The 12,756-nt window shown below is 48.9% G+C and overlaps 1 protein-coding gene across 3 annotated transcripts in view; it reads right to left on the minus strand.

Annotated features, from left to right (window-relative positions):
* Window positions 1-12,756, minus strand: part of Ak8 (adenylate kinase 8) — a 121,989-nt gene that overhangs the window by 64,880 nt on the left and 44,353 nt on the right. For all 3 annotated transcript variants that reach the window (XM_036183025.1, XM_036183024.1, XM_036183026.1), the window contains one exon: window positions 9,470-9,559. In XM_036183025.1, the coding sequence (XP_036038918.1) occupies window positions 9,470-9,559 (90 nt within the window). The remainder of the gene's footprint in view (window positions 1-9,469; window positions 9,560-12,756) is intronic.

The raw sequence follows: 12,756 nt of genomic DNA on the forward strand, positions 1-12,756 counted from the left end.
AGGCCTGCGCTGTCTTCAGCGAGTACAAACACACCACACTGGAAGGCTGCTGGTAGCGGGCAGAGGTCCCCTAGGGTCTCCCCTCGGCGGGAAGGCAGCTTGCAGCTAGTACAGGCTCCAAACACGGATCTCACGTCCTCAGATGGGGGCTTTGCATGGTCTTTCAACTCCGCGGCTCTTTGCAAGTTTTAAACAAAAGGGGAGAGCAGCCTATTGTCGACTCTTTCGTGTGCATTTAGCGATGAGAATATTAATTCCCCATTTTAAACAAAATGAGGCATTGCAACTAGGCTCTGATGTAAGCCACCTCCTGGGACCCAGACTCACAGAATGCTCTCAGAATCGCTGTAATCGTCCCAGTTTGGGCTGCATGGCATGCTTGAGTTCCACTAGCTAGTTTTGCTAGGTGGTTGTTCAAGTGAGGGTCTCACATCTCCCTCAGCCCTCCCACCTCTGTTCTGATTCTGTGAGACCACGAGGGACCTTACTAGGCAGACAAGTTTAGGAAATCGAGGCTGTGTGGGAGGAAATGCTGCTAACTCCAGGTAATGATCTTTTCCAAACACAACGGAACTGTCATTTTTATTATGCCAATTAAATAGTTGTAGTCTCCCCTGGAAGCAGGCACATTCCTGGCATGTCCCAAGGAATGTGAGCCTTTCTGCTCTAACTGCCGGTTATCTGGCAGGTGAGTCAGGAGCCTGCCAAGAGCCAGCTAGGCCGAGCTATGGTGGATGGCTCTCCACTCCTGGAGAGATAGAAGAGGGGTAAGCTGACCCAGTTCCAAAAGTCCCACTGAAGAGACAGGTCCTTGCTGGCAGGGTCCTGATGTGGACCGCTCAACATAAATACATCTAAAGCAAAGTCTTAAACCAGGGATAAGCTAGGCCTTTGGCTAGTTTTTGTTGGTGTTTCATTTTTGTTTGAGACAGTCTCACTGTGTAGCCCTGGCTGGCCTAGAACTCTCGGAGATTTACCCGTTTCTACCTCCTGAGTGCTGGGATCAAAGGTGTATGCCACCACACCCTGCCCTTTGGCTGTTTTTAATCTCCTCTAATGAAAACCCCAGCAATATCCAAAAATGAGGCCAATGACTAGACCAGGGGTAGACACCACCCTCCTGAACCAAGGTGGGGATCCACAATCTGGAAATGAGCTCTAACCCCCCAATAGGCAGTGTATGCTTTCCAGCCAGGTGAGTCCACATAGCCAACTGAGGTCAACGGGGGGGGGGGGGGGTGGGGGGGGGGGGGGGTGGCTGGCACTGTGCTCAGAGAACCAGACACTCGGATGGCAAAATCACACTGGTCCCTTTCCTGAGGTCTCTGAAATTCAGAAGGTCCACAGAAGCCTTTCGGGAGGAATGAAGCTGGGGAAGGAAGCCACACACACACACACACACACACACACACACACACACACACGGCACCACCCGGAGACACAACCTCTGTGAGCACACACTGAGATCTCGAAGCCCCTTGCTTGGTTTTTGGGAGAGAACCTTGGCATGCACTGTGGGCTTCCATAGAGGCAAAGGAGGCTGGCAGTACCGATCAGAAATGCTGGCGGACTCACCTTCCCAAGAGTCCAGAATCCTTTGTGCTCATTTTGTACCCAGGTGAAAGAAAGCACCCCGAGCTTCTCAGAGAAGGGGATACACTTGAAGCTAGAGCCTGACTATCAGACTAAGCCCTGTGGACTGTAAGGGAGGCTGCCTGCCTAAAGAATGACTTCCATGGAACCCCAGGGATTAAATATGTTGTCTGTGCTGAAGCTCAAGTTAGAACGAGCTTGGGAGGTCAGACCTATCTGTTTCAAAGTCCCAGGCACAGGGTGAGAGTCTCACTGGCCCTCTGTCTGTGGTACTGTCGCCTAGCGCGGGATCAAGAGATTGAAGACAAGCCAACACGGGACCCTGGAGTCCTTTGGCCAGAAAATGTAGAAGATGGGGGGATGAACAGTACAGTTATTAATTTTGCTGCTCATTTGAGAGGAAAGAGGTGTTGGCAGCATCTGTGAGGACAGAAAAGAACATCCCCAAGTCCACAGAGGTCACAGCTGGGACAGAACATCAGGAGGCCCAGTGGGGGACTCAAGAGGAAGTGTTTCTGTAGGGGGGAAGATGACATCTGGATCCACCCGGTGGAGCCAGTGACAGGATTGCAAGGGTGCAGGAACACACAGGGCTGTGAGGCCAGGGCCTGAGCCGGCTGCAGCAGGGAGAGCTGTCCATGAGAAAGGTGACTGGGAGGTCAGGAACAGATACACGGGCGAGCAGAGGCCTTATGTCGTTTTATGGTTTCCCAGATGAGTCTGAGGTGCCTGACCTGGGATGGGGTTTTTATGCTGGGTGGCCACGCAGCAGTGATACCAATCAGCTCAGAGGTTCAAGAGGCTTCTGGACCACAGTTTGTCTGTCTTTTTTTACTTTATTTCTTTTGTTTGATACAGGTTCTCATGTAGCTCAGGCTGGCTTCAAACTTAAACTATAAGCTGGGCAGGGGTGGTCACCCCTTTAATCCCAGCACTTGGGAGGCAGAGGCAGGTGGATCTCTGTGAGTTCAAGGTCAGTCTGGTCTACAAAGTGAGATCCAGAACAACCAGGGCTACACAGAGACAGGGCTATACCCTGTCTCAAAAACCAAAATCCAAATAAAAAATCCCAACATTAAAAAAACAAACAATCTCAAAACTTCAAAACCCAAAACTTAAGCTATGCAGCTGAGGATGACCTTGAACTCTGATCTTCCTCCCTCTGTCTTTTAAGTGCTGTGATTACAGGCAAGTGACACATTCCTTTACATTTTTTTCCTTGACTCTGTTTTTATAATCCTCTCTGCCTGGTTAGCCAAACTCTTTGTACCTTGCAGGTCTTGATTACCCTTGGAAAAATTCATAATTTGGTATTTTCACATTCCTAAGACTGCTGTTGGCACTCAAGGCAAAGGTACTAGAATATGCTTAGGAATCTGAAGAGGGGCATCTGAGATGCCTGGGTAGACTCCTATGTATGTACACACACACACACACACACACGCATACCCACATACACACACACACACACACACACACACACACACACACACACACGCATACCCACACGCATACCCACATACACATACATACACACAAGCACACACACACAGATGCACACATATACACACTCACACACATGCTGTGGAACAATCTTTGTACATTGTAATTGTGCATTGCTCTCTTTGTTAATAAAATGCTGATTGGCCAGTAGCCAGGCAGGAAGTATAGACAGGCAATCAAACTAAGAATGCCAGGAAGAGGAAGAGCAGAGTCAGAAGTCACCAGCCAGATGCAGAGGAAGCAAGATAAGAATGCTGAGAAAAGGTACCAAGCCACGTGGCTAAATATAAATTAGAATTATGGGTTAGTTTAAGTGTAAGAGCTAGGCAGTAATAAGCCTGAGCTACCAGCTGAGCAGTTGTAAGTAATATTAAGCCTTGGAGTTGATTATTTGAGAAGCAGCTGCTGGGTATTTGTGAATTGCTGGTGGAACAGAAACTTCCATTTACACACACAAACACAGATGCATACATATATACATATATATACATACACACACATACATACACACAGAGAGACACACCCACATATTCACATGAACACACACACACACACACACACACACACACACACACTAAGTAAAGGAGCAGCTGTGGTCTCCTTCTTCTGAATCTCAAAGTGTGACAGAGCAGAGTATACTAACTTGTCCTTTAGCCTTCAAGAGGGAACTTCAGACATGGGTGTAAAAAGACATGACAGGGCCTCATTCGGGAGGGTCCCACTGGGCAACTGCCTTCCACTGCTGCCTCTGCCCAGCCAAGGCTCGTCCTGGGCAAGGTCTGAGAGTCCATCTCCTGGGCCCGCCATCAGGATGTGGACATTTTGGTTGTCTCTCCCCAGGCCTGGAGGGCTGTGACTTTGGACCCTAACTGTATCTCTACTGGCTAGTCCCAGCTGATGGTGTTTACCTGCCTCTCTGGGGGACTGCCTTGTCATAGGATCTGCCTTGGTTTCCTTTTCTGTTGCTAATGATAAAATATTAACAAAATCAACTCACGAAAGAAATGGTTTATTCTGACTCACAGGTAAAAAGGTACAGACTATCATAGCGGGAAAATCTAGGATGTGGGAGCTTGAAGTAGCTTGTCCTGGCTAGTTTTGTGCCAACTTGACACAAGCTAGTCATCTGAGAGGGAACCTCAATTGAGGAAATGCCTCCATAAGATCCAGCTATAGGGCATTTTCTCAATTAGTGATTGATGGGTTGTGGGTGGGGCCATCCCTGGGCTGGTGGTCCTGGTTCTATAAAAAAGCAGACTAAACAAGCCATAAAGAGCAAGCTAGTAAGCAGCATCCTTCCATTGCCCTTTGCCTCAGCTCCTGCTCTAGGTTCCTGACCTGTTTGAGTTCCTATCCTGACTTCCTTCGACGATGAACAGTAATGTGGAAGCTAAGCCAAATAAACCCCTGCCTCCCCAACTTGCTTTGGTCATGGTGTTTCCTCACAGCGATAGTAACCCTGACTAAGACACAGCTGGTCACATCACAGCCACAATCAGGAAGCAGGAGCCATGAATGCAGGCTGCTGCTCAGCTCCCCTTCTCCACCTACCCAGTCCAGGATTCCAGCCAGGGACTGTTCCTGCTCACAGGTAAGATGGGTTTTCCTGCACTAGTTACCACAATTAAGACAACCCCTGCACAGGTGTGCCTCTAGGCTGTCAGGTTGACAGATAACACTAACCGTCACAGGGTCAGGATTCAGGAACATTCCTCAAACCTGAGCAGTAAGACACCTGTGGGCTAGGGCATTCTTGAATCATAGATATCACTGGTTCTCAGACAGCCTCCTTCAAGAAGCAGGCATGGCTGTGGATGGTCTGGCAGTCCCGTTCCATCTCACCCTCCTCTCAAAACTCAACTGTGGCGAATCATTAGCGCCCGCCCCTCCTGCCCCAGATTTTGGAAAGTGGCCCCTCTAGCTTGAGCAGTGCACAGTCCCCTCTTCAAGGCCAGCACTCTGGCTGGCTTGGCAGCCTCTCCGAAGCCCACTAATGAGGCCCTGAGTGGTCATGTTATGTAAATGCACTTCTTGTGATGCTGTGTATTGCTTCTGTTGGGAAGGTCTGAGAGCGGTGGGTGTGTCATTCATTTGTAGGAAGCCTGAACGGCCAGTGGTATATTGTGTAAACATACAAAGCTGTGGAGGGTAAAGCAGTACAAAACACCAAGGGGGAAGCCATCCAGAGAAATACACACCTGTCTCCATAGTCACAAGAGCCCAGACCACAAAGAAAGCCACACCTGTCAGCTAGGCCTCAGAAGGGCCTCCTCGGTTTGGCTGGGCGGAGGCTGAAGGAGCCATTGTATGCAGTAATGGGCCAGCTCTGAGAGGAAGCAGCTCCGACTATGCCTTAGATATGGTTTGAATAAGTCAAAAGCCTGGCGTTCACACCCAATGCGAAAGGCAGAGGGAGAAAATTAGAGGGCCGTGTGCCTCAGGCCCACAAAGAAGCAATAAACAGCACCCTAGGAGAATCTGTCACTGTCAGGGCGGAGACAAACTGCCACTCTCCCGGCAACAATACCAAATCTTCCAAACCAGCCAAGTCCACCATAGGTGGAAGGACCTGGTGGGAGAATCGACAGTACTTTAAGAGCATTTGCAGAGCAGCTGAGGCAAGCAGAGCACCCAAAGGACGCTGCTGACAATGGGCTAGGTGTGGGGCAGGGGCAGTGCATCCGCCCAGTGCTGGGCCTCGGGTTCTATCCCCAGCCGATAATAAACAAACACCGGGAAAAGAGAAACACAAGCCACAAGCCACAGCAATTCACAAAAACTGAAATACACAGAACAATTACCTGATCAAATTATATTCACCCTTACCAACCTCGCTTGCAGTCAAAAGGTGGTCACATTTAAAAACAGATGGGCAAAGCTTATTTTTCTGGCAGGCTCAAGAGCAACCCCCCCCCCCCCCCCCAGCCCCCAGTGGACATCTATACCCTTAGGCAGCAAGCATAAGGAAGAATTTAGCAACCTCGGGGTCGCTTGGCTTGGACCATGCAATGCCCCTCCCCCGAACAATGCACCCAGCAGCCTGTCAGCAGCCTGTCAGCAGCCTGAGGACCCCCGCCCGCGTCGAGAGCTGCACCTATGCCTGTTGAGATGATGGAAACACATTACTCTCAGTCCTAGTTTGGTTTCTGTTGCGCTGATAAACACCATGACGCAAAGCAGCTTGGGGAGGGAAGGGTCTGTTTGGCACTATGCAGGTTATGGCCCATCACAGAGGGAAGCCAGGGCAGAGAGGAGCCTCAGAGGCAGGAACCGAGCAGAAGCCATAGAGGGACGCTGTTTACTGGCTTGCTCCCCATGGCTTGCTCAACTACCTTTCTTCTATGACCCAGTGCCCCAAGCCTAGGGATGGCACCACCCACAGTGGGCTCCCACATCAATCAACAATCAAGAAAGACAACAATCGGGACTGGAAGGTGGCTCAGGGGTTAAGAGCACTGACTGTTCTTCCAGAGGTCCGGAGTTCAATTCCCAGCAACCACATGGTTGCTCACAACCATCTGTAATGAGATCTGGCACCCTCTTCTGGCCTGCAGAGATACATGCTGTATATGTAATAAATAAATATATATTTTAAAAAAGACAACAATCAACAATCAAACAAATCAACAATCAAGCCCACAGACATGGCCACAGGCAAATCCGATGGAGGTAACTTCCCAATTGAGGTTCCCTCTTCCCAGGTATGTTTAGGTTGGGGTTAAGTTGACAGAAACTAACCAGTACACTCCCCTTAGTGGTCCCTTGTAACACAGCAACTATGGGCTGCGGGTTGGGGCAGATTAGATTGGTTTTAGGTGCATGTACAGTAAGAAAAACTGTGTCCTCGAAGAACAAGTTCTCTATTTAGCATCTATGCCTCTGCCTAAGAGAGTGTGGTTACAACCAGATGCATTATGGGAAGGAAGGATTATACAATCCAGATCTATTCATCAAAACAGAGACCAGCCTTCACTACATTCCTCAGCAACCAAACTCCGCCTTCTCTGAAACCCTATAAATGAAAGCCCTGAACAACAGCCCCTTCTGTGACACTGTGACAGGGTGCTTCCGGTCTGCACTGTGGTTTTGCTTTACACTGAAGCTTCCTTTCTACTTTTGCACATCCATGTGAGTCACTTCAGGCCTTGGAATAAGAAGCCAGGAATAGCTGGGTGTGGCACACAGCTTTCATCCCAGCACTCTGCAGGCAGAGGCAGGCAGATCTGTGTGAGTGCAAGCCAGCCTAGTCCACATAGAGAAGCAGAAGAGACAGAGACGAGAGAGTGACAGAGTTGGGACACAGATATGCTACACTGCTTGGCTTCAAATAGGGAGGAGGGCCTAATAGCCCGAGGGATACCGGAAGCCTCTAGGAGCTGGGAGAAGAAGGCAGGTGTACAGTTTTGACTAGAGCCTGAACAACCCTTTGGTTCAGGATTTCTGGCCTCCATAACAAAATAAACTTGTGTTGTCTTGAACCACATGGGCTGTTACATCAGCAGCAGCTGACGATCATGCTGGTGGCAAAGAGGTGGAGGAAGTGGGCACACACTGACATAGGCATGCCAGAGAGACAGGATTCCACATGCCATTGCTAATGGGCATGACTTTTGATCTAATCCCTCAATGGAGATTTGGGCATGCTGTCAAGCTTATAGACAGGAGAAAACACACTTCATAAAGTAACCCAAGGGATGCAAACTTGGAAATTACTCAAATGCTTACTTTTTTGTAATTCCATATTTGGTGGAGTATGGGGGGTGCGAGGGGAGGCATGTAGACATGTTACAGGAAGGGTCAAAGGGTCCCTGTACATCCCTTGGGAAATCCGTAACTGTTTGCTCTGTCCCTTGGCTTGGCCACTGTCTTTATCTCTGATCTCTTAGGTGCTTCCTGGTGAAGCCAGTTTTTCACATAGTCATGAATAGTATGGCACAGGGCAAAAGCCAAGGCCACCCAGCTACATGCATTGGCATCCTGTTCATTCATTCAGTGCACAAATCCGCAGTGGGGAACCTGGCACTGTGTAGGGCAGGGGCAGGACTTGTAAACACGGCCCACGCTGACCTTAAACTCATTATGTAGCTGAGAGAAATCTTCAACTCCCAAATGCCAGGATTTCAGGTGTGCAGCACTATGCAGGTTTATGTGATGTTGGGGATCCAACCCAGGCATGCCTAGTAGGGTACTCTACCAGCTGGGCTGCATTACAGTACAGCTGCCCTTGCTCTCCTGGGCCCCATAAATAGATCATGACAATCTTACACACATAGATTCCTCTCTCCATCTCACTGCCAAGATGCTTGGACCTTTGAGAGACACATGGGGGTTTCTTGGGGCCACATGACTGGCTGGTTGGGGCAGTAGTAGAATCTGAACCAGGCCAGAAAGCATGCAGTGCACACTGGTTCTCACGCTGCCCAGCACTCTCTGCCTCAGGAAGCTGGCCTAGCAGGAAGTCCAGAGGTGCCCTTTCTGGAGAGTCAGATCCAGGAATGCTTTCTGTAGATGATACAGGCTACATGGAAAGGCTATCTGATCCTGCTTCCCTAGCAAGCTGTCCTCTGGGCCTTCTGTGAAAAGTGAACCTTCTAAACAGGAAGAAATTGAATGTTCTAAACCACCAGTGGCAAGCCACCACAAGTGTGACTTATCTGGCATGGGAGCAGGCATGGATGCCACTCGGCCTTCCTTAAAAAAACAAGCCACAACTACTGTGGAATAGAATATTTGTTTAATTATGTAAAGATGTGTTGCATTTGTTTGTATTGCAGAATAATTGTTTAACTATGTAAAGATGTGTTGCATTTGTTTATGTAAAATGTATTGCATTTATTTATGCTGCATTTGTTTAACTATGTAAAAATGTGTTGCTGTTTTATCTTGCCTGCTTAAGGCACTTAATTCGTCTATTAAAAAGCTGAACAGCCAACAGACAGAGGAGGGATAAGTGGGGCTGGTGGGCAGAGAGAAAATGGGAGCCAACCAGCCAGCCTGGAAGCCAGCCTGTTGGGAGCCAGCCAGACAGACAGACAGACAGACATGGAAGAAGCAGGGAAGCAGGATGGACAGTACATAGATGAGGTAAAAAAGCCTCAGGGCAGCACATAGATTAATAGAAATGGGTTAATTTAAATTAGAAAAAAAGCTAGCTAGAAACAAGCCTAAGCTAAGGCTGAGCATTCATAATTAATAATAAGTCTCCATGTCATGATTTGGGGGCTGGCAGTCTAAGAAAGCCTGCTACACACAAGCACAGCCGTCTGCATCACCAAATGCTTGGCCCCCCTTTCCCCCACCTATGCCCACAGGTGGACAGAGCACCTGCCCTGGAGCCACTAGGCTGAGGCAGTTAGTGGAAAGTGTGGCCTACCTGTCATCTTCTTTTCAAAGAACGGCTGGATGAGCTCCCCGAAGGTTGACTTGGCTGCCACAGCTTCCTTCAGCAGCTGCCCGCAGCAGACTGAGGGGGAGAAGAGTGGAGACACCGTTAAATTTTAAATAGAGAGAAGGATGGGAAAAAGGCACTCCAGCTCACACTGCCTGCTGGGGTGGGAAAGGTCGCTGAAAAAAATATAAAAGGGTATGCGGGGGTGTCCAAGAGGAAGCCAATATCAAAAAGGAAGTTGGAAATGAAGAGGGGGAAGAAGCAGAATGAAAAGGAATGCATTTACCAAAGCACATTAAAAATGGACCGCTCGGGAAGACACTAACGAGGCTGTCGCTGACAGGGAGGCTCCTGCAGGGCCCTGGCTATACCCAGAACTGCCAAGCAGACTTGGCGCTCTCTGGGTTGCAGTGGAGGAATAGCATGCAGTTGGGGACATGCTGCATTCACATTCATGGTGCAAGATGCAAGGAGGTCGGGGAGCATGGTGGTACCCCAGCCCTTCCATTTGGCAAGGTGTTTAAGGGGTGGTGGTTTCAGGAAAGGACCCAGGGATATCCCAAACACACTAAGTCATAACTGAAGATTCTGATGGAGCCACCTGCTGGCTGCCACTTTCTCTGTCCCCTTGGCTGCATGGGCACTGCAAGCAGGGCTTTTCTGTGGGATAACCACTGTATTTTCAGCCTCAAGCCATGGCCAGCACATGGGAGAGGTTGGTCAGTGATTACTGAATGAAAATCAAACCAAACAAACAAACAGAACCTACATGCCTTCAACCCTCTCCAGAGCCAGAGTTGTTTTTTAATGATGTGTATGTCTGTGTGTCTGTGCACATGTGTGCAAATGCCTGCTTAGACCAGGAGAGGCCATGACATACCCTGGAACTGGAGTTACAGGCAGTTGTGAGCCACCTGACATGGGTACTGGGAACCAAACTCAGATCCTCTGTCAGAGTAGAACATTCTCTTAGCCACTGAGCATCTTCTCAGCCCCAGTGTGTGTGTGTGTGTGTGTGTGTGTGTATGCACGCATGTGTACAAAAGTCAGAAGAGAGCATCAGGTGTCCTCTCTCACTCTCTGCCTATTCCTTTGAATCAGGGTCTCTCTATGTACCTTGGCCAGGCTGGAGGCCAGCAAGCCCCAGAGATCTTCCTGTCTCTACCCCTCTTGGAGCTGGGGATACAGGCATGCATGGGACACCTGGCCTGTTATGTGGGTGGGTGGGCCAAACTCTCTTCCTCATGGTCATGTAGCCCTTAACCACTGAGCTATCTTTCCAGTCCCAGCCAGAAGGCTTAAATGCTGTATTGAGTTGTCAATTGTACAGTCTTGGCTTTTATAACCTTCTGTTAAGGATCATTTTGTCCATACTAAAGAAACCAAAATAAACCCTGAAATGATCTGCATAGCAAAGACCAACTACCTTGACAGTATGCTCACAGCACTATAGCCTGAGGAGTGGGCAGTTTCTCCAGCTGGGGAAAACACAAGACCCAGACAGTGTGAGAGAGCCCACCTGTGAAGCTGACTGTCCTTTGATTATTCAGTCATGACAGTCATCTGGTGCCCTTTCATAAGGAAACCAAGACCCAAAGAGGCCATAACTCAGGTCACAGAGCTGGTAAGTGACAGGGCTGGGACCCAAATGCAGTGCTCAGCCTCCAATTCTGGCTGGGGAGGAGCAGTGGGTAGCATCTTTGAGTTCCCTCATAGGAAGCCAGGGAACCAGAGAAAGACAGGAAGCCACACTTTATAGCTCCAATAACAAGTAGCCCTGGGCTGTGATCCTTGTCACCTGGATTTCTAGTGTGTGTGTGTGTGTGTGTGTGTGTGTGTGTGTGTGTGTGTGTTCATGCATGCACAGGTGTCTTAGCACATGTGTGGAAGTCCAAAGAAAGTTCTCAGGAGGCAGTTTTTCTCAGCCATCTTGTTCAATCTAGGCCATGAATTCATCTCTGAGTCATCCTGCTGGCCCAAACTTAAAATTCTTAATGCAGAAGCACAAAATCCACTCTCAACACAAGTGTTCAAGTGTCCAAGTATGAAAATGAAAATTACTGGGAAAATTAGAAAAAAAAATGCAAACCTTTGCAAGAAATGAAATGGACCACAGAATCAGACCAACAGACAACAGATGGTCTAAATTGGCACCCCAGGCTTCAGAGCACTGGGGCAGAAGTGTGCTTTCAGCCTTAAAGGAAAAGATAGCTAAAATGAGTAAACAGACGGGACCTCCAGTTGAGCAGTGGAAACCGGAAAAGGGGACCAGAGAATCCTGGAACTGGAGAATATAATCTAGGAAATGAAAAACATGGCTGTCTCCAGTGGGTCTGAAGGCAAGAAAAGAGGAAGAACCTAAAGCAGGCAGCACAGAACAGGGCAGCGGTCAGGGCAGGGCTTCGATGGGCAGGCTAACACACACGTCACCAGAGTCCCGGCAAATAGGGAGAGGAGCGGAGGGGCGCAGAACACCCAGAAAGCAGAATTTCAGATTTTGCTGACAGATACAACATCCAGGAAGAATAAACATAAAGTAAGTCATTCCTTTATGTAACTGTACTCCGATTGCTAAAAGCCAGCCAGGAAGAGAAAATACTAAAAGCAGCCAGAGGGGGAGAGGAGATGCTGCTACAGGCAGGGTGACAGGACACAAAAATAATCTGAGTTCTCATCAGAACACGCAGGCCAGGAGACAGTGGAACCACACCTTCAAAGTACTGAGAGAGAGAGAGAGAGAGACAACACAACCACGTCTGCCAACTTAGATTTCTATACGTAACGAGCATTCTTCAGAAACAAAGGCAAGGAAATGATATTTTCCGACATATGAAAGGGGAGAGAATTTGTCACTGGCAGATGTTAAGGGAAATTCCTCAGGCTGAGAGGGAACAAGGAGAGGTGGAAACCCGCATCTTACCAAGAACTGGAGCCTGGAGTAACGGCACGGTTATCTCTCCACCTCATCCCCCATGTCTTTAAAAGACAAAAGTCTTAAAAGAAACACATTTATCCAAAATGTGGCCATGGTTATATTCTATCTCTAGATATATTTGCACGTGTGTACTATTTGGGGACAGCCGTTTTCTGAGAGGTGGGCTGTGGTGCACGGGGGCAGCCCTTTAAGTGTCCCCAGCACCCACGCTGTTGGGCCGGTAGCAGCTTCTCCCTCCTTCCCAGCCCTTGATCCCACTAACGCAGGCCAGCAGCCAAGGCCACCTGGGACTACATCGGCAAAGACCCCGAGAGCTGATTTCAATATTTTTCTCTCC

This window comes from Onychomys torridus, chromosome 4 (genome assembly GCF_903995425.1).
Source record: "Onychomys torridus chromosome 4, mOncTor1.1, whole genome shotgun sequence".
NCBI classification, from domain to species: Eukaryota; Metazoa; Chordata; class Mammalia; order Rodentia; family Cricetidae; genus Onychomys; species Onychomys torridus.